At 38.6% G+C, this 27,828-nt stretch overlaps 1 protein-coding gene across 2 annotated transcripts in view; it reads left to right on the top strand.

Moving 5' to 3' along the window:
- The window catches only part of GRIK2 (glutamate ionotropic receptor kainate type subunit 2), a 1,450,753-nt gene that overhangs the window by 1,205,228 nt on the left and 217,697 nt on the right, over window positions 1-27,828 (top strand). For both annotated transcript variants that reach the window (XM_075340094.1, XM_075340093.1), the window contains one exon: window positions 20,565-20,782. In XM_075340094.1, the coding sequence (XP_075196209.1) occupies window positions 20,565-20,782 (218 nt within the window). The remainder of the gene's footprint in view (window positions 1-20,564; window positions 20,783-27,828) is intronic.

The raw sequence follows: 27,828 nt of genomic DNA, 5'->3' as shown, positions 1-27,828 counted from the left end.
TGTTTGCTAAATTTTAAATTTTTTTCACAAATAAACATAAAAAATTATCATCCTAAATTTACAACTATCGTGAAGTACAATATATCATGAAAAAACATTGTCAGAATCACTGGGATCCATTGACGCTTTCCAGAGTTATAACCTGTTAAAATGGTCAGAGTTTAAGAAATGGCCTTGTCATTGAGTTGAAAACCATGCCAAGGGGTAAAGGTGTTATGGATGAAACAATAATGACATGGCCACTTTCACTTGGTCTAAGTGCTATGGAACTTTTCTGGGACCTTAAGAAAAGATTTATACCAAAGGAAAACAGTACATTTCTCTGCTCAGTGTCTGTGAGTCTGTGGTTGGTTTTGCCCAAAAAGTTCATTGTCAACACATTAGGAAACTGACAGACTCCATAGATAGAAAGCTTATGTCTGGTATTGAAAAGAAGGATAGCTAATATTTTTTTTAGCAAATGTAATAAATGTATTTTTGGACTTTTGCATAGTAATAGTTGCCCAATAATTATAATTATAAAAATAATTATCCATACACAGATATTCACCTTAGAACAAAACCTCACATTTACTATCTTAGGCCCGTTTCACATGTCAGTGAAAAACACAGACGTTCTTCTCTGACGTGTAAAACACGCACAAGTCCCTCCGTGCGCCGTGATTCACGGCACACGTGAGTTGTCTAAGTGCAATCCGGGCTCCGTTCTCCGTGGTCCGTGATTGCACATAGAGATCAACTCACCTGTGCCCGCTCCCGCTCTCCTTGGTGCTGAACGCTCCCGCAGTGCAGCATCCGGCCGGCGCTGACCTCCGCAGCAGCTACTTCCGGGTCAGCTGTGTCGTGCATTCATGGATATGCACGACAGTATTGAGCTGGCTCAGAAGCAGCAGGCAGAACAGGCTGCACAGAGTGCCGCTGAAGCCGGGTGAGTAAAAATGATTTTTATTTTATATGCACGTTTTTTTCTGGCACGTGTTTCACGGATCACACCACTGCGTGGTCCGTGGGACATCAGTGATGCCAGAAAAAAATGGACATGTCTCCGTGCGGCAACCACGGACACGGGTGTACACCGCAAGGAGACAAGGTCAGTGAAAAATCACTGATGTGTGAGCAGACCCATTCATTATAATGGGTCTGCGTATGTCAGTGATTCTGGTACGTAGAAAAAAAAGCACAAACGTACCAGAATCACTGACGTCTGAAACAGGCCTTAGATATTTATGTATCAGGTTTATTAATGTTTCAGATTTATCAACAGCACTGTAGTCATTCAATATTAAAATTACTAGTCAAAAATACAATTTGCCTAATAATTCTAACAATAGTTTATATTCCAGAAAATAGACATTAATTCAATGTAAGAAAAATCTGGCACACGCTTACTTTTTTCATAGCACATTTTTCTGAAAATACTCATTTTGAATGGACTTTGGACATTATCTTCAGGTTCTAGGAATAGAAACCATGAAAATGCAATACCCAATTTTAAATTTAAAATAAATACTTTTATTGGGGAAAAATATTAATTCATGAAAGAAGCAATTGAATTTAACTACACTTTGGGATACCGATATAAATACAGATTACTCTGCCTTCCCATGGTCATAGAAAGAGCACATTTGAGCAATAATATTATAGTTAGATAGAATCTTTTTTGGATTCAGTACTACTAAGAGTGTGTGCCCACGATCACTGTTTGCAGCATTTTGGATGTAGTGTGTTTTCGCTGCGTCCAATATGCTGCGTTGTATAGTACAAGTACCTTGGATGGAATTTCTAAAAATCCCCAATGTGCTTGTTTTTTCAGCAGCAAACACTGACCTGCGGTGTGGCTTTCCAGACCGCAGCATGTCAATTGTTTGCTGTGGATATACTTCTGCAGAAATTTGTCATCATGGCATTTGTGTCAAGTGACAAAATGCTAGATCTCTTCACCTTAATTATATGCAAAATTCACTCATAAATATTGAAATTGCAATACCAAGAAGGAAAAGTTGAAAAATACCAGAATCCATAGGTTTGATAGACATGGTATTGATATACAATTGATAAAAAGATGAAAATAACATTTTCAAAACATCTCCATTTATTCAGTATCATGGGCACCAATATACTCACACACCTTGGCATCAATGATGTCTGAGGAAAGTTATGCATGGCTTAATGCACTTGACAAATCATCAAAATCTGCTGCTGGCAGTTCCCTTTGCAATTGCAAACTAATGAAATACTCAATGAGAGACAAGCCCTAAGATGCTCTTAGCCATGGTAATATGTTTAGGCCAAGCAGACTGCTTAGAGTAGTGATGTAGAGTGGCATTAATTTAAGGTCGTCGGACCCAGCTAATCATCATCCCAAGTACAGTAGTAGTTCAACATTCCATTAATTTATTTGTGTAACCAGTGCCCATTGCTTCAAAGTGTATAAGGAGATATTTTTCAATTTAATAATGCCAGTTTGCATGTTGCTCATGCTGTTATGAGCAATGTACATTGCTTAGCAATTGAAAAGAGAGCTTCAGCAGCAAATCTTGATGATCTGGGTGTCCAAGTGCAATCAATGTGGCAGAACATTCCTTAGACAACCATTAATACCCTCATTGATGTCATGCTATGTCATGTAAGTGTGTATATTATTACAGCTGGTGCTTATGGTAGATGCAGGATAAATTAAAAATCTTGTTTTCAGTTTTTCATAATTTGCATTTAATTAACATGTCTATTGATCCTGTGATTTCCACAACTACTTAACTTTTTCCATCTTGGCATTGCAGTTTCAATATTATTGAGCGTACATGCAAAAGTTGGAATAGAACTTTAATTTGTGAAAAAAGGTTTACAGCATGCAAAAATGCAAATATAAAAATTGCATGGCATTTTGCATGTTGTTCTATTTAATGATACATTTCAAAAAGTTGTTTTAGTAAATTAATCTAAGTTTCCAGAAACAATAACCTTTATTAGATAAAAATATGTATAAAATCCCAGGCAAACACACGAGACAAACAACAAAAAGGTGCGTGTACAGTCAACACCAGGGTAAATTATAGGCAAGGAGTAGCAGGGATAGTGGTGTGTGCTGGTCTTTTCAGGTCCATTTACACATATTCAAGTACTGTTATAACAGGAATGGGCCTTGTCCTACGCTCAACACTATCTACCAACGGAGGTAATACCACCCTAATTTGTATCGCGCCCCTGTTCCTCGACAGCTGACCCTATTAATCCCTGCTCTTCCACTAAATATGTAACCTCCACCAAAACCTCCTTACTGTGCAAGAGCAGTCACAAACCAAGCATCACGTTCATCGGTAGAGGCATATAAAACACCACTCTTCAGTAATCAGTAATGTATGCATGAACAAGTAAATAAATTATCCTCACCAAAAGCCAAATATAAATCAGACATCAGTAAATGGTGGGAATAAATAACCACTATTGCCTAATACTAGGACAATGCCTAAACAGACATACATAAGAGGTAAGAATAAATGGCCCTAATAAGAGGATACTTAGACCACATTGGTAGCTCTGTGGATCTTCAGGAGGATTAGCTACCAGGCCAAGAAAAGTCCCCTCCATATCAACATCCTGATGCGTTTCCTCCCTCCTTCAGGTTTCATCAAGGGTAATAAAGTACTAAGGGGAGGCCAGATGTTCCAGCTTTCCTCCGCAGATAGAGTGTGCCTGAGATATTAGGTGAAAATGGAAAATGGGGCAGAATCAGGAAAGATTATGATTTTTACTTGGTATTTAACTAAATTTTTATGAGCAAGTGACAATCCCATTTTAGTAGCATTGACTTTTTCCCCCAAAATTATCCCTCTTTGTAATTTGTGATCAGGCTTATCAATATGTGCAGATTGCTTACTCAAACTGATGCTGGCACTGTCAGATGTAATATCATGGTTCTGCGACTTAGTCAACTGATGTGTAACAAATTCCTAAATGCCCCTTTTCCTCATAAATATGCATGCTATATGCAAAGGAGCTCAATTGTGGCTATAGACTAATAGTTCTACTGTCAGGGTTGCTAATGAAAGTGTCGGTGGTTGCTCAAGGCTGCTGTTAGTGGCTTGTTCATTCTTAGCCATGTTTTTTTTTTTCTTTTACGCAACCACATCTTATGCCATTGACTCTTTCTTTTCCCATACATTTTCTACAATATCATAATTTATTATTGACAATCTTTTTAACCCAAAACAATCCAGCCTGTCTAATAGGATGTAATAAGAAATGCTAAATAGCTAAATAGACATGCAGAAAGCAAAATGTGGTAGCTGGATATAGCATGGGTGTGGTATGTAGGTTTGTCAACTTGAATTAGTAAAAAAGATGTGCATAAAGCCTTTGTTCCACTTGAGTTTTACAGGGACGAGTGCAATCCAATAAAACATTGGATTGTACTTGCACCAATGCAAAACTATGGGGCAGTGTCCATCTGCAATTGATTTCTCATGCCATGTCGGCATGAGAAATGGATTGCAGAATGCTGCGTTTGGCAACACGTTTTGGCTCACAACCCCCATACAAGTCTAAGGGAGTGTGTGAAACATCGCACTGCACTCGCATGTCATTCGACCGCAGTGCAATGTATTCAGAGACAGGCAGTGGAGGAAAGGAAGAAAGTGCTCCCTCCCTCTCCTCTGCAGCTGTGATCTGATCACAAGATTGCACCACAGTCGCATGACCCTTGGCTCACACTCACAACACAGGGTCATTAGCATATCGCTTCCGATGCTCTCACATCGGAAGCTATACGCAAGTGGAACCAAGTCTTAACTTGCATTGTTGGCACTAAGGCTACAAAGAGACATGATACATTACAGCAATTCTCAGAACAAATGTGCAACAATACATTACATTTTTGCCCCTTCTCTATGATTTGTTTTCAACTCTTTCAGAGCTCTGATTTTTCTGTATATAAAACTGGCAATTTTCAGATATGTTACACAAAAGTCCCTTTAGATTGACTTACATTGAAGTCTATGGCATATGTGTTGAGTGGGAAAGAAATTGTTATCACACTGGAAGACATTTGAAAATTTGTGTCATAGTTGCTATATTTTGCAGGTTGCAAAGTAGTACCATGAGGACTTATTACGTCCAATGTTGCAGTGTGCGGCTGCGTTTTCAGTGTCACGCATCACGTCGCTATGAAGCCCTAGCCATAGTGACTGCATTTATATTTTTTTCCTCTGTTTAACAGAATTTAAGGCATTTTTTGGGAGCTTGTGTGGTCACTCCATAGATTATGTGATCCTTCTGTGGCTGAATTCCTACAATGTGTAAAATGTGAAAACTGTTATTTCTTTTTCAATAACTTTGCTTCTTGATTAACCAAAAATTTACATAATTGTAATTTTTTTTATTTTTCATGTTAGAGCTCTGCACAATTCACTTTAATATAGTTGAGCTACAAAGTACAAGCATTAGGTAAAAGTAGCACTTTAAAAAAAACGACATTTTTTTCTATAACCACATTAAATTATATTGTTATTAATAATAATAATAATAATAATAATAATAATAATAATAATAATAATAATAATAATAATAATAATAAATTATAATGATTTATTGTTGTAAAAAATAAAAATATCCATACTTTTATTTCCACATTATAACAAAACTATATCTCTTTCACAGTATAAAAAGTCTATTATCCTCTTATTTCACATGCCTGTGTATGGAGCACCTCATCAGATGAGCTTGCTTCATACATGGTGAGTGCTTGATGTATTATATATGTGGCACCTGCCTCTAACAGCAGTAATTGGAGCTATCTCAGATCTGCAGTTTAGCCATTTAGATGCCACTGTCAATCTATGACAGCGGCATTTAAAGAGTTGCGAACCATGTGGATACAAGAATGCAGGGTGCTTATTAATTATCCCTGAAGCCACAGCCTACAGAAGGCCTTCCTCCAGTCCTCATCAAATTGCATTTTTACTGTGTGCTGCCATAGTGAAATATTTCAGTATTTAGTGCAGTTAAAGTTCATGTACAGTAGGAAAAATCAGTAAATAATAGTTAATAAAACTGTTGTAAAAGTGTTAAAATAAATATGCAAATCAATAAATATAAAAATTTGAATCACCCCTTTTTATCAACCTATAAAAACAATGTAACAAATATAAAAAATAATCTTGCATAGTATTGTATAATTCATAAAATTCCCATCTATGAAATTCTAATATTTTTCAACCTGTACAGTAAATGCCATAAAAAGAAGGCATCATGGCAAAATTACCTACTTTTAAATGAGGAGTTGGTGTTAAAAGTATTTCTAAAAAGATTTTGAATACTGTATTTTCTGTTTCATTTCACAATTTCTATTTTGCTTATGCTTGTTTGACGCTTCAATGCAAAAGATTGAGGTCTCTCTCATGCGCACTACAATAGTTTGATCTACCCTGCTTAGGGCAGATCAAAGTTTGCCTGCACAAGACCTCAATGCCGGCACGTGTGCATGACATAGGACGCATCATGCACCCTGGCTTCAGAAGAAGGAGGACAAAGATGGCCGAAAGAGGAGGAGATACCTATCCAACCGGTCTGCACTATACCGACTGGTTAGGTAAATATTATAAAGTCATTTTTACGTTCTACACAGCGGCCTGGGCTCTTATATACAGCATGTTAGAATTCTATATATAAGAGCCCAGTGGTGGTGGCCGCAGCTTATAGTCACCAAATGTGGTGACAGGTTCCCTTTAAAGTCTTAAGAACCCCCAGTGCGCAGTGAGAAAATTTAAAGATTTGTAGTTTTTATTTTTAATATAGATTGTGAAATGGAAAAAAAAATTATAAAGAAAATTGCATTTAATACAAAAACTTGATTTTAGGTTTAAATTTTGTATTACAATTGCACCAAAGTACATACCATACCTACACTGCAGCATTCACATTTTGACCTCTGTACATTTTCCTACCTACTTAGCATTTCATATTATATCTTTTGGCAAAGCTTGAATATTTATGGTTGAAAAAAAATGTCCTAAACCTATTGTAGTGTTATACAAAATGCTTGCTAATATAAAAGGTGGCAATGTCTCACTAGTTTAGTACTGACAGGGGAAGGATCTATCTCGTAATACAGTGTCACATTTAAGAGCATTTGGACAAAGCAAATGTTGCAGTGACCAAACCTCTCATTAGCAAAAAAATAGGGATAATATAAAATACCATATTTTCTGGGCTATAAGGCTGTGTTCACACAGTGATTTTTTACCACTTTTTTGATGTTTCTTAATTCAGTTTTATCACAAAACTGCAAGCAAACCCTGATACCAGCAAAGTCAATGAGAATCCCGAAATCTTGTGCACATGTTAAATATTTTCTCTTTGCAGATTTGGTGTAGAAGATAATCTGCAGCTTGTCAATTCTTTCAGCATTTTGCAGTGTTTTTTCACCCATTGAATTAAACTGAAAGATATTGTTTTTTTGCCATGCATTTTTCCTGCAAGGAGATGCATAAATGGTGCAGAAATTTCTGCAACCAAATAATCAACATGTGCACATACCCTAATACGCACTTTTTAACAAGGAAGACCGCTGATAAAAAGTGTGTGCATCTTATAGTCCAAAGACAGATCCTATGATGGAGGAGAACTCTGACTCAATGTCCTCTCCTATCACAGAGAGAACTGCCTTCTCTCCTCTGCACTGATCAATGTGATTGGTGCAGAGCAGGAGAGGAAGCTTACCTGGACCTGAATGGATGCTGATCAGTCACATGACCTTGAATGTCCTTCAAGTAATCAATTTGAAGTTCCTTCAGCTGCTCAGCTCAGCGCGGTTATTCACACCCTGATCAGGAACTACAAAATATGGTAATAAGGGGCATCTTAAGAAAAAAAATGGTAAATAAAGACCCATATTATCAATAAGTATATGGGAGCCCCAAGCAGCAACACTGTCACAACTGGCAGCAGTGAATCAGGCCGTATTACTATACAACACAGGTCACAATTGACCTCTTTTCCCTCCAAAAAGGATATAAATGAGGAGGAAATGTAGGGTGTTATGGAATTCATGAGACATCCCTCGTCTCGGTGGTATCATCATCACACGATGATGGTGGCATTGGTCATAAAGAGCTGAGCTGACATACAAAAGACATAGCAAGGGTCCATCTGCTTCTTGTTAGGTCAGTACTGGATTATGTGATGTGACTGCCATTAGTGAAAGAGGCTCAATACCTCCCACAACCATTGTTGTGGTTGTGGCAAATCCTATAAACAGGCATCTGAGGGGTGGTTAGCTGAGGACCAATTCATTGTGTTGTTCAGGGACTGCTCAAAAAAATGAACATCCCATTATAAATTGATTACAGTAGATTATACAGCTCTCCATCAGGACAAAAGCGACATCACCTGCTCTTGTAACAAAGGCATTGTAACCAGTAATGTGAGCAAAGTTAAAGCAGTCCTCTTTCTTCTCTTAATATAATTTCTCTGTTAACAAAGCCACAATGTCATATGGTGCTTGGTCATTATCACCATCCTCGTCATCATCCTGATTTATTGCTCTTTGTTATCTTCATCCTCTCAATCTGTGGCATTCATCAGTTAGCCATACATGTGCTCAAGAAATGTGCATTTGGTCATGTTCATGTTTTTATGTAAAGTCTCAACTTCCACATGTCCAATTTCACTATAATTGATGCCATAACACTTGGATTGTACTGCCTTTTCGCTAAATTATGACCTGCAGTCAGGTTTGGTGGAAGATATCTAGCTGCCATTATTTCTTTAAGAAAGCGATATGTCTGGACATCCACTACGTCTAGAAGAAAGCAGGTTTAATCATAATCACAGACTCAGATCCTTTACTGTAAGAGCAGTTAGGCTTTGGAACTCTCAGTCACATAATGTTGTAATGGTTGATTCATTGCTATAACTTAAGAGAGGCCTGGATGCCTTTCCTGAAAAACATAATATTACAGGTTATGTGCACTAGATTCTGTGATGGGGTGTTGATCCAGGGAACTAGTCTGATTGCTGTATGTGGAGTTGGAAAGAATTTTTTTCTCTTAATGTGGAGCTTTCTGCCTGCCTCATGGGTTGTTTTGCCTTCTTCTGGATCATGTCAGGCTATGGGTTGAACTCAATAGACTTAAGTCTACCTTCAACCTTAAAAACTATATTTAGTGAAAATAATACGTTTGTAGGCATGAACCAAGGTGAGCGTTCCCTGTACAAGATTAGACCTTGATCAGTGCTGGGAAATAAAGGCAAACAGTTTTTACATCAAAAAGCCCTGGGTTTCCATAACAATAATTTTCCTTACCAGCTCTTTTTACATCATTTTTAGTGAAAAGACGTTTTGGGGTATCAAATGGGGTAGATTCCCCTGGTCGGACCTTTTGATTGGTCTCCTCCCCAGGATTGGGAACAACAGGCAAACACTTTTTTAGAAAAAAATTCTTTGTCTATTGTGACTGCAATTAATTTTTACCAAACTCTCTTCTTTTGTAAAAAATAGGATTATTTGTGAGTCAACTGGTATGAATAGCCTGTTGGAGTGTTGTTTTTCTTCACAATCTCAAATGGTTGGGGAGAGTAATCAAATCAGGAACTGAAACATAACGCTGTATTTCCTTTGACAGGACATTACATTAGGCAAAGAAAAGAACATACAAAGTTTGTAGGACACACAATATTAGGGACACAAATATCAATGTTATTAAGTCCAGGACCTGGCGTACATCTTTTATACAGTGAACAAAAATATAAACACAACATTAAAAATGTTTGCCCCCATTTTTCATGAGCTGAACTCTAAAGGGGGCTTTACACGCTACGATATCTTTAATGTTTGGTCGTCGGGGTCAAGTTGTTAGTGACGCACATCCGGCGTCATTAACGATATCGCAGCATGTGACACTGACCAGTGACCTTAAGCGACCTCAAAAATGGTGAAAATCGTTCACCATGGAGAGGTCGTCCCAAACTCAAAAATCGGTAAGGGTTATTTATCCAGGTGGTTCATCGCTCATGCGGCAGCACACATCGCTGTGTGTGACACCGCAGGAGCGAGGAACGTCTCCGTACCTGCCGCCGGCCACAATGCGGAAGGAAGAAGGTGGACGGGATGTTACGTCCTGCTCCTCTCTGCCCCTCCGCTTTGATTGGCCGGCCACTTAGTGACGTTGCGGTGACGTCGCTGTGATGCCGAACGTCCCTCCCCCTTGAAGGAGGGATTGTTTGGCAGTCATAGCGACGCCGCCGACCAGGTAAGTATGTGTGACGCTGCCGTAGCGATAATGTTCGCTACGGCAGCGATCACAAACAATCGCATGCACGATGGGGGTGGGTACTTACACGCTCGCTATCGCTACAAATTGCTAGCGATATCGCTACCGTGTAAAGCCCCCTTAAGATCTAAGTCTTTTTCAATTTACACACAAGGCTTTTTTCTCTCAAATATTTTTATTTTTTTTTTCTAAATCTGTGTTAGTGAGCACTTCTTTGCAGAGATAATCCATCTACCTCACAGATGTGGCATATCAAGATGCTTATTAGACTGCATGATTTTTGCACAGGTGGGCCTTAGATGCATCATACAAGCCCAGGACTTCAACATTCAGCATCTTCACCTCAGCAAAAGAGAAGTGCTTATTAATAGTGATGGGTGAACCCGAACAGATAGTGTTCGTGCACACGGTCCCAAATATGAGTTTTCCTGGGAAACTCTTATTACAGTTCAGGTCCAGTTTGGGTCCAGGGGCTTTAAAAAAAAAAGCACATTAGTAAAAAACATTATGATTATACTTACCGGTCCTGCGACATGTCCTGCAGACTCTGTCTCCCAGCCACTTTTGCTTCTGAGTCTGATCATTAATTTTCGGCAGTATTCACTTCACTGCTCGTCACTCGGCAGTTTTCGGCTTTTTTCAGTCATGTTCGTGGTGATGTCAGTGTTCACTCAAGTCAATGAGCCATGGACTCGATTGAACTTTGACTTTCACTGTGGGAGTCTCGCATTGGTATCACCCGGCACGGCACGGCACACGGCACACTCTCCTGACAGGAGCAGGTCGGCTGCATGTATTTCCATGCAGCTAAGGTGCTCCTGTCAGGAGAGTGTGCACCGTGCTGGGTGATACTGATGCGAGACCTGCAGAAGTTATTCGCAAGCCTCAGCTGTGCACTAGGATGAAGTCTCTGACAGCTCTCAGTTGAGTCTGTGTGAGCAGACCTGTGTTTGTCTTCTCGCACAGATGTATCAGAACTGAAGATGCTCGCCTGCCTTTGGACTACGTCAGAGGTTTTTTTTGGGTAATAAAGATGGAGTCCTAAATGTCTTCTGTTTGATTTCTAATAAAATATTTTTTTCACTTTTTTTGTTTTATTTTATTGTTAAAATAATAGACAACCACAGACGCTGTCACAGAGTGGGTGTCTGTGATTGGATGCTGGAGTAAACTGAAACCAGCCCATACATTCTGGCATTTATAATATATGGGCAGACTCCAGGTTACTCCAACAGCTAACCACAGACACCCATTCTGCGTGACAGCATCTGAGATTGGCTGTTGGGTCCTCACACATATAGTAGGGTAAAAAGAAATAAATAATTAAAAACATGACGTAGCGCTCAGCGGTATTTTTGGCGGATGGCTACGGGCTGCCACCCCCTCTGTCTGGCTTTACCTTGGCTGGCAATTAAAATTCAGGGAAGCCCATAAATGTTTTTTAATTATTTTAAAAAAATAATAAAAAAAAATGTGTGGGCTCCCGCCATATTTTGATTGCAAGTCAGGTAAAACCAGGCAGCTGGGGGATGGGATTCTCCGCAGCCCACAGCTACCCCTGGAAATGGTGCATTGTTTCTTAGCGCCATTTCCAGGTGCTTTACCTGGCTCGCCCAGTGACTCTGATGGCGGTGGCACGCTGGGTAATAAAAAGGTTAATACCATCATTGTATTCTTAGCTGGTACTAAGCCTGAAATTTATGGTGTCATGCCAAATTAGACATGGCCACCATTATTTTTTAGTAAACAGTAAAAAGAAAAGCACAACACATAGAAAATAATCCATCTTTAGTATAAAAAAAATCCTTTGTCCGACGTAGTCCACATGGAGAGAAACGTTAACTCTGCTTCATCGCTCTGTACAGACAAACGTCTATACAGAGCAAGAAGCAGGCTGACAATGACAGTCAAAGTTCAATCCATGGCTAAGTCATGGACTCGGGTGAACCCTAACATCACCGCGAACACGGAGAAAAACAGCCGAAGACTGCTGAGTGATGAGGGGTGCAGTGAATACCACCGGAAATTAATGATCGGATCAGGAAACATAAGCAGCTGAGCAGGTCTGCAAGACGCATCGCGGGAGCGGTAAGTATAATGACGATGTTTATTATTAACTTTATTAATCCTTTTACAGACCCCCCGCCCCATCCTATAACTGTAAAGTCCAAGTTTGGGGTTCAGAACTCGAACCTTTACAAAACATTTGGGTGAGTCTCTTGAACATGAACATTGGTGGGTTCGCCCATCACTACTTACTAACACAGATTTAGACAAATTTGTGAACAATATTTGAGACAAAAAGGCATTGTGTGTACATAAAATAAGTCTTAGATCTTACAGTTTAGCTCAGGAGAAATTGGAGCAAAAACAAAAGTGTTACATTAATATTTTTATTCAGTGTAAATACATGGTAAACCAAGTGTAGTGTGGAACAGCACCTGGGCAAGAAATTTGAGTAGTCCTTTTCTACTTACAGGAAGAGGTAAGCTGGTCTGCTTGATCACAAAAGACTAAGTGAGGTAATTTTTGGATCATTTTTCCAATTTTATAAACTAGAACATTTTTGTCAGTGAAGAGTATTTTTAATAAGGCTGTTTGTTACCACCATTCACCAAACTGCTCATATGGTGAATTGACTTTTACATTAGTAAAGCTTTGTTTGTGTTTACTAATTAAAGCATAGTAATGTACATAGTTGCAGAGGTTACAGCATGTAGAAGAGGCACAGGAGCTGGAGTAAAATAGCCAGCATCTTTGTCTAAGAGCAAGAAAAAGAGGTCGAGCGCTGGTGGCTGTTGTGGGGACACGAGGGTCTGTGGGTGCTCTCGTCTGCTGGCCTGGCTGTCTTTAGAAAGACTGCACATGGACTAAGGCTCAAACAAATGAACGCTCGCTCTCCTTTTCCATGGGCAAAACACTACTCAGGCAACACAGAGTGGGTGAACCACACATTGGTAAGACTTTATTGGTTCACAAACAAGTAAAAACATATAGTACATTCACAGCAAATCACAATGTGGAACAAGCAATAGAATCTCACCCTAACTTTGACCTGCCAGGGAATAGCCATCGGGGTCTAAAAGTAGCATCTTTCGGACCCCGATGGCTTGTCTTATCAGACACTGACTGGATGGTCTGGCAGACAGACTCCAGGCACAGGGCAATTGAAGTTGCCTGGGGTAGGATGTCCGACTGGATAGATCATCTCCTTTTCTGCTAGTGTATCCCAAGGGTAGCATCCCTCAGCCCTGCTGGCTTGTCGTGGCAGACCTTGACCAACTAGGTAGGCAGATGGGTGCCAGGAATGGGACCCAGGCTTTGGAGACAATCTTTGTCCATATGTCCAAGGCTACATGTATAACAGCTCCATGGATTGGGAAAGTCACATGCCCTGTTTTTAAGCCTTTGTCCTGGTGGGGCTTTTGATGCGTAGTGGGGTAGTCCTGTTTAATTATCTGGTAAAAGGTGAATGGGAATGTCCAAAACTGCTTGCAGAATACAGATCCTCTCCTTGATTGAGGCTTTGGGCCCATTTGTGGCCAACAATTCCTGGATTTCGGTTGCTTGAGGATGGGTTGTTCATTGCAAGCTACCATGAGATCCTTGATCTGTCACATAGTTTACTTCATTTGGGTCATCCTTGTCAGGGTCCCCGTCATTTTCCAAGATATGCCTGGCATCCCAGCAGATCAATTCCTGAATAAAATCTGACCAGGTGTCCATGGCTCTCTATGCAAACTGTCAATACTTGCATAACTCCTGTTGTAGCCGTTTACAGCCGAGGCTGTATGACCATTCTGGTCCTCTTCCCAAGGTTGAGATGGAGGGGTTGGACATGGTGCTGTTCTAAACTGGTATGCTTCACCTGTGGCCTGCTGGTTATTCCTATATGTGTCTCTGGATGTGGAGCCATTGGATTGTGTCTATGATCACCGGTCCCCTGCAGCTCCTCCGTATCAGCTGGGCTGAGTAATATCCCACTGCTGCCACCAATTGTGGAGACACGAGGGTCCATGGGTGCTCTCGTCCACTGGCCTGGCTGTCTTTAGAAAGACTGCACATGGACTAGGGCTTACACCATTGAACACTCACTCTCCTTTTCTATGGGCAAAACACTACTCAGACAATACAGGGTGAGCGAACCACATATTGTTAAAACTTTATTGGATCACCCACAGGCATAAACATTTAGTACATTCACAGCAAGATACAATATGGTACACACAATAGAGTCTCACCCTTCCGCTGACCAGCTAGGGATTAGAGTTTTTGTGACTTCAGGGCTTCCAGGACCAACTATCCCAGTCCAGGAACACACCACTTTTGTCGGGCACCCACTGAGAAGAGATATCGGTAAGCTAAGGAATCAGTTCTGTGTTTCCTCAGTCGAAACCTAAGTTCATTGGCTGCCATCATATAGAATCCTTTCTCTTCCTGCAGTTCTGTGATTGCCCAGCTGGAGCTAAAATTCCTTGTCTAGAGGCATAAAGAATAATTATAATAATAATAATACTGGTGACAGGAGCAAGACCCTTTTATACCACTCAATTCACAATTCAGGATAATTGGATCTGACAGGATTAGTGGAAATTGCTGATCTCCCATTGGCCACAAGTTCAATCCAACTGCTTCTTTTTCCTTTGAACTATGCAATCAGAGAGGATGAGGCAATACAGATTTACAGACAATAAGGTGCCAATCAGTCTGGGAAGAGACAATGGTTATCTTCTCTTGATTTAACAAACAATAGGACTCATAGGTCTGGCCTAATTAAAAACAGTTCACCTTCATACAAGAGGCAAAAAAATGATTCATCAGAGCTGTTATTAATCATTTAAATGCTGCTATCAATATTTGACATTGGTGTTGAAATCAAACCCTGGTGCTTGCAACTAAAGATGAGCAAACACGAAGTTCGGTGTGCGTAGTGAACACAGGCTTTACAAAAAACAGAGTTCAGGTTCAGAGTTCGGGTGCTTTATGTATGCAAACCACTTGCTCGAGCAGTGCTGTGCTTGGGTATGCTTTGTGCTCGACTCAGTGTGAGCTGCTTGCAGTGTTTGAATTTGCTGACACTGATGGTAAGAACAGCATGATCTGAAGTAGTGTGTACAAAAATAAATGTAAAAACCCCGCCTGCCCTCCCACGGAACTGTACTGTTTATTGCTGGCTGTATGTGGGCAGAAAGCCAAATTGCCAATCAGTGACTTCAAATGAAGTTCAGGACAAGTCCGGATCCAGAACCAAACTTTATCTAAAGTCCGGCTGAACCAGCCAAACCAAACTTCAATGGGGCCACTCATTTCTACTCGCAACAAGTGTGATTGTGGGGAGACACTGGATTATTATGTCACCTAGGGCCTACTGAAGGTCCTTGTTGCTGCCATCTTGGTCCTCCTGTTAAGCTTATCCACAAGCTGAGTTTCATTGTAGACTGAAATTCACATTACATAATGCACTAATAAAATGGTGGTGAGAATGAAAGTACCACAAAAGAGCTAAAAAAAATAATAGGTTTTTAAAAATATATCAAAATAGATCATTTTAATCACCGTTATTGCTCACGCCATTAAAAATATATACAAATTTGGTATCACCTAATCTATTAAAGTACTGTATATTAAAATATCAAATTTATTATCTCAAATAATACACACAAAAACGATAAAAAGATCAAAAAGCTAGAATTACATTTCTGCACTCCACACTTCCCTAAGAAAATGCAATAATATTAATTAAAATCTCATATTATTTGGACTTTGCAAAGGCATTTGATACTGTACCACATAATAGCCTTATACTTAAACTCCAGAAGCAAGGACTGTGGGAAACTATATGCAAATAGGTAAGGAATTGGCTAAAAGATAGGAAACAAAGAGTAGTCATAAATGGTACATTCTCTAAATGGGCTATAGTCAGCAGTGGTCTACTACAGGGATCTGTGCTAGGACCAATTCTTTTTAATTTTTTTATTAATGACCTTATGGATGAGCTAGATAGTAAATAGTAAAGTGTCAGTCTTTGGTGATGACACCAAACTATGTCGGATATTAAAAACTGACCTTGATAGTACAATATTACAAAAAGATCTAGATAAGATGTCAGAATGGGCAGACACTTGGCAAATGAGATTTAATGTGGATAAATGTAAATTAATGCACCTAGGACGGAGTAATCCTATAGCTTCGTATACATTAAATGGAAGTAAACTCAGGACTATAGAACAGGAGAAAGACTTGGGGACTCTTATTACAAGCAAGGTGAGCAGCAGTTCTCAATGTCAGGCAGCAGCTGCTAAAGCAAACAAGATTTTAGGGTGTATAAAAAAAGAAATTAGATCCCGTGATCCCGTGATCCCGATGTATTGTTACCCCTCTATAAATCCCTTGTAAGGCTACATCTAGAATATGGGATCCAGTTTGGGCTCCACATTTTAAAAAGGACATTCAAACGTTAGTCAGTTCAAAGGCGGGCAACGAGACTACTACAAGGAATGGAAGGCCTCCCATATGATGACAGGTTGAAAAAGGTAGATATGTTTAGCTTAGAAAAAATATGTCTAAGAGGAGATCTCATTTATATGTATATATACGTGTGTGGTCAATATAAAGTCAATATAAAAGACTGGCACATGACTTACTTCTTCCAAAGACAATACTAAGGACCAGGGGGCTTACACTGTGAGTGGAAGAAAAGCGATTCCGGTAGCTAAATAGGAAAGGGTTCTTTACAGTTAGAGCATTCAGACTGTGGAATGCCCTACCACAAAAGGTACTAATGGCAGACACTATAACAGCTTTTAATAAAGGGCTCGATGATTTCCTCAGTACACACAACATTGTTGGTTTTAAATGACTGAGTGACAAAACGTAGAATTGGTGGAGGAAGGTTGAACTAGATGGACCTAGGTCTTTTGTCAACCTATGTAACTATGTAACTATATATGTATATTCAAATATTCAAATATTCAAATCAACCGTTCACTCACTCGCAACAGAAAACAAGTCCTCACACAGCTTAAATGAATGAAAAGTAAAATTGGTATGGAACAAAAACCAACCTTTCTATTTTTTTTTACCAACTTTTACATTTATTTTCACCAAGGGATGGCTTGGCACACAAAATGTATTTTATATTTATCTATTCTTACATACTAACCACTTTTGTAATTATATTTATTATACAATTCCCTATACTTTTCCCTATCTAGCTAATAACCCAAAGATGTTTTCTTTTTAATGTGTTTACTGTGACATTACATTTGAAATGCAATGTCATAAAAGGCTGGGTCTGCACTCCCTCCCTCCAGCATTCATCGCTCCTCGTGGAGTAGGACATCATAAGGGGTCATTGCTACAGTTACTTACTAGTTGCTTACATCGCTGCCCCTTATGAAGATACCCTGAATCCTGGATGATGGACCATGTGGACAAAGCTACTGCAACACCTTCACGCTTCTTGTCTTTCAGTCACCCACATCATTACATCTGTGAAAGATGTCGGTAGGGTATGGTGCTGGAAGCAGGAAGTGACACCAGCACCACCCGACAGCATCTAGCACCGCCATCAAACAAGTCATCATAAGGTGGAGGTGCTATTGTCAGTAATTGCTTCTTCCACTGCTCCCTGCTGTCGTCTTCTTTCACAGACATAACAGTGATGAAAAGAGGAGCAGTGTGCTGGCGCTGCACTAACCTCGCCCACAGTGTCTATCACCCAGGATCTAGGACGTCTTCAGATAGGGTGGTAATGCAAGACACTAGTAAGTAAATTTAGCACTGCCTTCTCATGATGTCCTGTTCCAGGAGGGCCAATAGATGGTGCAGGAAGTGAGTGCAGCCCCAGCCTCCTTTTACATCACATTAGAGACTTCCCTTAAATGAAACATCACAGAGAGTACAGTAAAAAACCCCTTTAGGATTTAGCGAGAAAGGGAAAAGTGTAGAAATGGTATAATTAAGATATATACAATGGTGTTAAGTGTGTAAGGAAAGATATTTAGAGAATACATGTTAGGTGTTGGACCACTCTCTATGTAATAAAAAGTTTGGTATTGGTTTAATCATAATGTTCTGGGAGAATCATGCTTCAATGTCCTTTTATTCAAATAATGTATTCTTTCAAAACAAACTCCCCAAGAAATAGTTTAATCTTTTTTAACCATTTCATCCAGCTTTTAGGAGTTTTTTTTACAATTCTTCATCTGGTAAAATTAAATATAACATTAAAATCTAAAAATCAGCCCACAAAAAAAATAGCACCTGTACAGCTACAAGTGTATCTTAATAAATTAGAATATCATCAAAAAGTTAATTCATTTCAGTAATACAATACAAAAAGAGAAACAAATATCTTATATAGTCATTACACACAGAGTGATCTATTTCAAGTGTTTATTTCTGGTAATCTTGATGATTATGGCTTACAGTCAAGGAAAATCCTAAAGTCATTATCTCAGAAAATTAAAATAATTACCACAAAACACCTGCAAAGACTTCCTAAGCATTTAAAATGGCCCCTTTGTCTGGTTCAATAGGCTTCCACAATCATGGATTAGACTGCTGACTTGACAATTGTACTGAAGGCAGTCATTGACACTCCACAAGGAGGGTAAGCCACTAAAGGTCATTGCTAAAGAAGCTGGCTGTTCACAGAGTGCTGTATCCAAGCATATTAATACAAAGTTGAGTTGAAGGAAAGAGTGTGGTAGAAAATGGTGCAGAAGCAACTCAGATAACTGCAGCCTTGATAGGATTGTTAAGAAAAGGTAATTCAACAATTTGGGGGAGATTCACAAAGAGTTGTCTGCTGCTGGAGTCAGTGCTTCAAGAGCCACCACACACAGACGTATCCAGGACATGGACTACAAGTGTCGCATTCCTTTTTCTGAGATAATGACTTTTGGGTTTTCATTGGCTGTAAGTCATAATCATAAACAAATAAACAATTGAAATAGATCACTCTGTAATGACTATATAATATATGTGTTTCCTTTTTATTGAATTACTGAAATTAATTAACTTTTTGTTGATATTCTAGCTTATTGAGATGCACTTGTATGTCAAACCCTTTAAAAGGTTAAATAGCTTGGAAAGGATTGACTACAGATTAAGGAGATCACTGAGTGTTACACACCTTTTGTAAGACAATTGAAGCCTTTGCATTATTTGAAATTTGGAACCAATTATTTCTTAGGAAATATTTGACAAAGCTCTCAAATTCAAATTTCAAAAGATTCACTCATCTCTAAACATGCTTATCATGCTGTAACTTGCATAGTTTGGGTGAAGCTGTGACACACAATATTTCAGTGGAAATTAAATTGCATTGAAGGGGTTTCTAATTTTTTAGGAAAAACTTCTGGATAGACAAGAAAATGCTTAAAATATCAAAGCAAGCATTATAAACATGTGGAAGCCTTGCCCACTCTGGTACCCCTTCACAGATGCTCACTTTCACTTTTTGATATCAGATTGCAGCAGTATTTATCCCTTTTCAATAATAGGCAATACTATTCACAAAGAGCAATAGAGAGCAGTGGAGAGGTGGCATTAGAGTAGAAAGGCTTTGGAGTAATCCTAATGTTATCACCTTAGAGAATTGCCTGTCTGTCCCAGAAATTTTTAGCAAACATTAATAGATATTGCTTTTAATACTATATTCATGATTAGTGTTTCATCAAATCTTAAAGGGGTTGTCCACTACTAGAACAACTCCTTTTGATTCCCTATGTTTCCCTCAGGTAAATTAAAAAAGCCTATACTCAACTCTGCATCCATCAGGATTCTAGAGGTGGCGGGCATTGTAGTGTCAGGACTCACGTCATGTTGTGAGGTCACAAGAGGCCCACTTCCAATCAGCATTGGCTTCTGTCAATCTGCCTTCGGACACAAGAGAAATCCACATGCAGTGTTCACTTCCTGTGGATTAACTCATTTGTCCAAAGGTGGGGAGACAGAAGTCGTTGCTGATTGGAAGCGGGGGTCATGTCACGTCACAATGTCACATGAACTTTGGCACTGCAAGCCCTAGCACCACTTGAAACTGCACTGACTGCAGAGGTGAGTAAAGGCTTTATTTATTTTACCTGGAGGAAACATGGTGAATCGGAAGGTGTTGTTCCAGTAGTCAACAACCCCTTTAAATTAAGTCTTAAGAATGAGGCTTTATAACAATAAAGGAAATGTAGGAACTGTTTTGTTTTTTCTTGCACTGTCATCTTCATATGAATTGCTTACCTATAGTTCATTTTTTGAGAACACTTTTTCAATTTATTCTTTGATTTCCACCAGGTTCTGAACTGATGCCCAAAGCTCTCTCCACAAGGATAGTAGGAGGAATATGGTGGTTTTTCACACTGATCATAATTTCCTCATATACTGCAAACTTAGCTGCTTTTCTGACAGTGGAACGCATGGAGTCCCCCATTGATTCTGCTGATGACTTAGCTAAACAGACTAAAATTGAATATGGTGCTGTCCAAGATGGTGCTACAATGACTTTTTTTAAGGTATGTTTTAAATATGTTTGTGTCAATGTGACATTGTAATGATGCCAAAATAATTATGGTGTTATTAATGATTGTTTTCCTACGTCAAACACAATTATATTTGAATAAAGATCAAAGACTTTATTCTAAGATTGTTTTACAAGAAAAAAGGAAGGATATGCACCACTAATATTTACAGTATCTTTCACATATTTAAAATTTGGTTTTAAAAATATTTTACTTAATCTAGAAATAAAATGTATGAGATAAAAAATGCAATAAAAAAAAAATTATCATAGCGATGTTGTATCACCATTCTGTATTATATGTTGATAAATTATTTCTTATGAGTTGTTTTAAACTAAGTTTTACTAATGCTAATACTAAATAATTAATAGAAAAAATAAATGATTATTTTCCTGTCTTAGCAACCAAGTGCAGTTTCCATGCCATCTTTACATGTCCGTTACCTGTCTCTTTGTGGTTTTCATCTATGTGATGTTGCTATCATTAGGTGCATTTTTCAAAAACTAGATAGTAGATAGTAGAGATGAGCATTTTGATCCACGAAGGATGGAGTTTCAGACAAATTTCCCGAAATTTACATTTTCACGCAAATTTGAACACTTTGAGATTTCATTTGCTGTTAACAAAATAATACTTGCGTGGCACCATTTCTCACAATACTGAAGGCTAATGTCTTTTTGCGTGTCTGCACGGGCTTCTCCATTATGCCTTGCAGCTATGGAATCTAGGGAATTATCATACCATGTATAGCGGTAGTCAGTACTTGGGCCATCACAGATCTGCAGATTCCAGTGGAGCACAGTTTGTAAAGAAGAGTCTTTTTCCATCTCTAGAGTCAGTGTGTAATTTTATCTTTCCTACAGAGTGTAACGTCTTATGGTCAGCCAGGTCCTCTCATTCTTTCGCTCTTTCTTCTGTAGAGTGTAAGATCTTATGGTTAGTGGGATTCTCTTTCTCCTGTATAGTAAACACTTATGGTCAGCATGTTTCCTAATAATCATTTAGAATATCTTTAAAAGTTAATTATTTCAGTAATTGAATACAAAAAGGGAAACACATATACAGTATTATATAGAGTCATTACAAACAGAGTGATCTATTTCAAGTGTTTACTTCTGTTAATATTTATTATTATGGTTTACAGCCAATGAAAACCCAAGAGATTTTATCAGAAAATTAGAATATTATACAAAACCAACTAAAACAATCATTTTAATCTCAGAAATGTTGGCCTACTGAAAAGTACGTACAGTAAATGCACTGAATATTTAGTCAGGGATCCCTTTGCATGAATTACTGCATCAATGCAGCGTGGCATGGAGGCGATCAACCTGTGGCACTTCTGAGGTGTTATGGATGCTTTGATAGCAACCTTCAGCTCATTTGCGTTGTTGGGTCTGGTGTCTCTCATCTTCCGCTTGACAATACACCATAGATTCTCTATGGGGTTTAGGTCAGGCGTGTTTGCTGGCCAATCAAGCACAGTGATACTGTGGTTATTAAACCAGGTATTGGTACTTTTGGAAGTATGGACAGGTGCCAAGCGCTGCAGGAAAATGAAATTTCCATCTCTGAAAAGCTTGTCTGCAGAAGTAAGCATGAAGTGCTCTAAAATTTCCTGGTAGACAGCAGCACTGACTTTGGTCTTCATAAAACACAGTGGATCTACACCAGCACATGACAAGGCTCCCTAAACCATCACTGATTGTGGAAACTTCACACTAGACCTCAAGCAGCTTGGATTGTGGCCTCTCCACTCTTCCTCCAGACTTTGGGACCTTGATTTCCAAACGAAATGCAAAATTACTTTCATCTGAAAACAACACCTAGGACTACTGAACAACAGTCCATTTCTTTTTCTTCTTGGCCCAGGTAAGACGCTTATGGCGTTGTCTATGGGTCATGAGTGGCTTGACGCAAAGAATGCGACACTTGTAGCCCATGTCCTGGATAGTTACACTTGTGTGTGATGGCTCTTGAAGCACTGACTCCAGCAGTAGTCCACTCCTTGTGAATCTCCCCCAAATTTTTGAATGGCCCTTTCTTAACAATCCTAACAAGACTGCGGTTATCCCAGTTTCTTGTGCAGCTTTTTCTACCACATTTTTTCCTTCAACTCAACTGTCCATTAATATGCTTGGATACAGCACTCTGTGAACAGCCAGCTTATTTAGCAATAACCTTTAGTGGCTTACCCTCCTTGTCACGTCAGCAGTCCTCCCAATGAATATGTAGCCTACTGAACCAGACTAAGGGACCATTTTAAATGCTTAGGAAGCCTTTGCAGGTGTTTTGTGGTAATTAGTCTAATTTCTGAGATAATGACTTTTGGGATTTTCATTTGCTTTAAGCCATAATCATCAACATTGACAGAAATAAATGCTTGAAATGGATCACTGTTTGTAATGACTCAATATAATACTGTATATGCGTTTCCCTTTTTGTATTGAATTACTGATATAAATTAATTTTTGAGGATATTCTAATTTATTGAGATTCACTTGTAAATTAAATAACCCTTTTAAAAACTTAGAACTAAGCAGTGCAAGTACATCATAAAGACATGGTGAATACACTGTAGAGGACAGAAACCATATATTTAAATATGGTCAGTGATAAAACCACATGAAATGTTTGTTTTCATGAATTATATATGATGACTGACATTCATGGGGATTTAGAAGAGTAGGTCAACCAATATCCTATGACAATTGTCATCCTCTGCAGGATTATAATTAGGGATGATCGAATACTTAGATTATTCAGCTTTGCGAATATTTTCTGAATACCTCGCCGCTATTCGACTATTCACGAATATTTGATACACAATATAAGTCTATGGGAAACCCGAATACAACTTTTGGGAACTATTCAGGCTCCCATAGACTTACATTGCGCATCGAATAGTCGAATAGCGACGAGGTATTCGGAAAATATTCGCGAAGCCGAATAATCGAAGTATTCGACCATCCCTAATTATAATCATGAGGCATGTGAGACAACAAGGTTTATGTTCCCCAATTATTGTTTTCATAATTGAGAACTGGCTATTTACTTGCTCTTCCCACCATAGTGTGTAAATTCTTTGGTATTCTCAGAGCTACAAGCAATACTGGTAATGTTACTTCAAACTTTAGAGGAATCAAACGATTAATTCTTCCTTTTGCTAAATCACATTGTTTTCTGTGCTGAGTAACAACAGTCTGTATTCCTTCCCTCAACAAAACCCAGTTCTCAGAATTTCCCCCTTTGCTCCATTCTTTGCCTTTAAAAAGTGTTACCACCAACATTTCATATTTTATTGCTTTCCTTGCCATAGACAACCATCTTTACTTTAGCAGATACAGTAGTGTTTGCATAATTGTCCTCTCCCTTTTTTAGTAATATGTATCATTAAATATTCTTTATCATATTTATTTACATAGAAAAACTGTTATGAAAAGTTAATATATCTATTAATCATTTGGACTATTTTAGTCTTTCTGTTCTCCTTTATAACAATATCATCACCTCTATTATATTTGCTTTATTGGCTTTCAACAAAATATATCATTCTGACAGCATTAAATTCACAGTCAATCCATGTGGCAACCATAAAATGAATTTTCATGTGTATAAAACATAGAAGCGATAAAAAGCAGTGTTATTAATAACATGGGTTATGACAAATAACATGTCAGAATTAACTTCTTTTTGTAAACACCCATAGTCTGCAATCCGGTAACAGATCCACATTCCTGTTTTCACCATGCACAATGCCTTAATTAATTAGCTAAGTGAAAGGATTCTTTGTGAAGGGATAAGATACAAATGCGTTTTGAATGACCAAAAATAGGAGCCAAATTAAATCACATAACTACATCAACAGTTTTGAGGGATGAAACAACCAAATAAGACACATACATTTTAGCTGTGGCATATTATTTGAAGCAATAGTATAATGACTTGTAGTCTTGAATTACTGGTACATAGTGCATCGCCTATGTCTTTTGCAAAGAGAATATTAGTGAATCTAATGGAGAGCCCAAATTTAAAGCTAGAGTAAATACTAGTTGGCACCCTTAACTAAGATGATGGCACTCCGTGGTATGGAAAGACCAATTATTATTTTGACAGTCTGTCTTCCTACAGATTGCAAGCTCTAAACTTCAGGGTATGGTCACGAGCAAGATCTTAGAAAGCCCAAAACATTGGCTATCTTTTTTTTTTATTTCTTATGATGTCACAACAATACACATATTCCTTTGCATTCCAAAAATTGAGAACCATGATTTTTTGCAATAGTTTCTAACTTCGGTGCATTTATACTGATTATCATGAATGAGTGATCTTAAGAATACTTGTTCATGATAATCTTTTGGGGGTAAACAGGCTTCTGTTTACCTATGAGCAAGCAAAACACTCGCTCATCTGTGGAAATTACATTTTATGCAGTGAGAGAAATAATCAATGGTGCAACATGATGTGCAACAGTATTTGCACTGGTGAGAACAATGGCAGTCATTGCACACTGAACGATCTGTTCTGTTATCTGTTAAGGTGGCTATACACACTGCAACATCTCAAACGACATCGCTGTAACGTCACCGGTTTTGTGACATTACAGCGACCTCCCCAGCGACATTGCAGTGTGTGAAACACATCAGCAACCTGGCCCCTGCTGGGAAGTTGTGATCGCTACAAATCGTTCAGGACTATTCTTAGGTCCTTTGTTTCCCGCTGTGCAGCATGATCGCTAGAAAGTCTCAGTGTGTAAAGGGGACTTTACAGCGACTTCCCTTTCAAAAAGCTGCTTTACAACGTCCCCAACAACCAGCTAGGTCGCTCTGCAGGTCCGGATCGCTGTTGCGTCGTTGGCCAGGTGTGCCTGTTTGACAGCTCACCAGAGACTTTGTAGCGATCCCGGCCAGGTTGGCATCGCTGGTGGGATCGCTAGAAAGTTTCAGTGTGTAAACCCAGCTTTAGTGTGCCTCATTTACTGTGTGTAAATAGGCAATTGTTTGACTAACAATCAGAATTAGGGAAGGCCAAAACCAAACTGTAAAGTTAGGGGTCCGTACCGAACACCTTATGTTCAGTGTTGAACCCTGAACATAGACTTTTGATAGTACATCAAGTTCTTGTTCGGGTATGTCACCAAAATAATGCTTGTTGAAAGGTTGCAGAGAAGCCAATCAGCAAACTTTTAGGCTGTGAGCACTTCCAAAGCCTTCATAGTCATGCCAAGTATTGACATGGCTGTGATTGGCCAGGGACATTACTCTAAAAAGAAGCAGGGCATACTTACCAGTATCCACCTCATGGCTGTAACACTGCTTCTGGGTCTGCTTATTACACCTCATAGAAGTTTGATCAATGAAAATGACCGTGCACCACACTAAATAGTTAAGGTGTAAAGAAATTGGTACATATTCAAAATGATAGTGTGTGGGTCATATGGATGTGATTGACCTACGGTAACATAACTAGGCACCGAAAACAGAACAAAAAAATTCAAGAGAAAACCGATTAGGTCAAAAAGTATAACAACTTTATTATTAAAAATGATTGCCAACTGGCAGAAAACCTAAAAACAGTGGCATCACATGTATAAATATTGTGTGCAGTGAGGGAAGGTATCAAAGTACAGGTATAATGTTGGGGCCGATTAAAGGCATACAAAAATGTAAAATCAATTCATAATACTAAAGCTGAAGGTTGCTAGAAAAATTCAAAAAGGTTGGAATATCATATCAATTTGACATCAATAGTATAACCATAAAGAGAAAAACCAAAAAGCACACAGTTATCAGCCTGCACGTGTACAGTGGTATTAACAGTGGTATGTAAAGTAAAGGTTTACATGTAAAAGTAGGGGGCGTTTTCAAAGTGTATGTACACATGTATAAGTGGAGGTTGAAAGAGTGTACATGTGAGACATATATAGATAACAGTTTTATGGAGCATGCATAATAGTTAAAAATCTATAGTGCAAGGAGTAACTGTGGCAGAAATTCAGCCAAGATTTGGATATAAAGGAAACATATAGAGAGGTTTTTTACCTGGACACGGAGATACCAATGCTCACATGTGATGCCAGCCCCAGAGGTAAAAAACCTCTCTATATGTTTCCTTTATATCCAAATCTTGGCTGAATTTCTGCCACAGTTACTCCTTGCACTATAGATTTTTAACTATTATGCATGCTCCATAAAACTGTTATCTATATATGTCTCACATGTACACTCTTTCAACCTCCACTTATACATGTGTACATACACTTTGAAAACGCCCCCTACTTTTACATGTAAACCTTTACTTTACATACCACTGTTAATACCACTGTACACGTGCAGGCTGATAACTGTGTGCTTTTTGGTTTTTCTCTTTATGGTTATACTATTGATGTCAAATTGATATGATATTCCAACCTTTTTGAATTTTTCTAGCAACTTTCAGTTTTAGTATTATGAATTGATTTTACATTTTTGTATGCCTTTAATCGGCCCCAACATTAACATTGTAATACCTGTACTTTGATACCTGCCCTCACTGCACACAATATTTATACATGTGATGCCACTGTTTTTAGGTTTTCTGCCAGTTGGCAATCATTTTTAATAATAAAGTTGTTATACTTTTTGACCTAATCGGTTTTCTCTTGAATTTTTTTATTACACCTCATGCATATTCACTGCTTCCCCTGCCCACCATCTGTGACAGCATCTGTGATTGGCTGCAGTCAAACTGCAGGCATGCCAGTGTCTCTGATTGGTTGCCCTAACAGAGGCTGTCTGTCTGAGTAAATTACAAAAATAAATAAATGTTAAAAATTATGTAGGGTGCCCCATATATAGACACCTAGTGCAGTAAATACATACTGTATGTATACAGGCTGCAGCCCACAGCTGTGTGTGATATTTATGCTGTGTATCAAAATAAGAGGGACCCCATGCAGCTTTTAAAAAATAATTCAAAATTCCAATGTGTGGTCCCCTTTAATTTTGATGCTCAGACAAGATAAAGCAAACAGCTTTGGGCTGGTATCCTCCGCCTGTGGC

This window comes from Anomaloglossus baeobatrachus, chromosome 3 (genome assembly GCF_048569485.1).
Source record: "Anomaloglossus baeobatrachus isolate aAnoBae1 chromosome 3, aAnoBae1.hap1, whole genome shotgun sequence".
NCBI classification, from domain to species: Eukaryota; Metazoa; Chordata; class Amphibia; order Anura; family Aromobatidae; genus Anomaloglossus; species Anomaloglossus baeobatrachus.
Note: the sequence above shows the minus strand (reverse complement) of the source record. Positions and strands in the feature narration are given on the sequence as shown.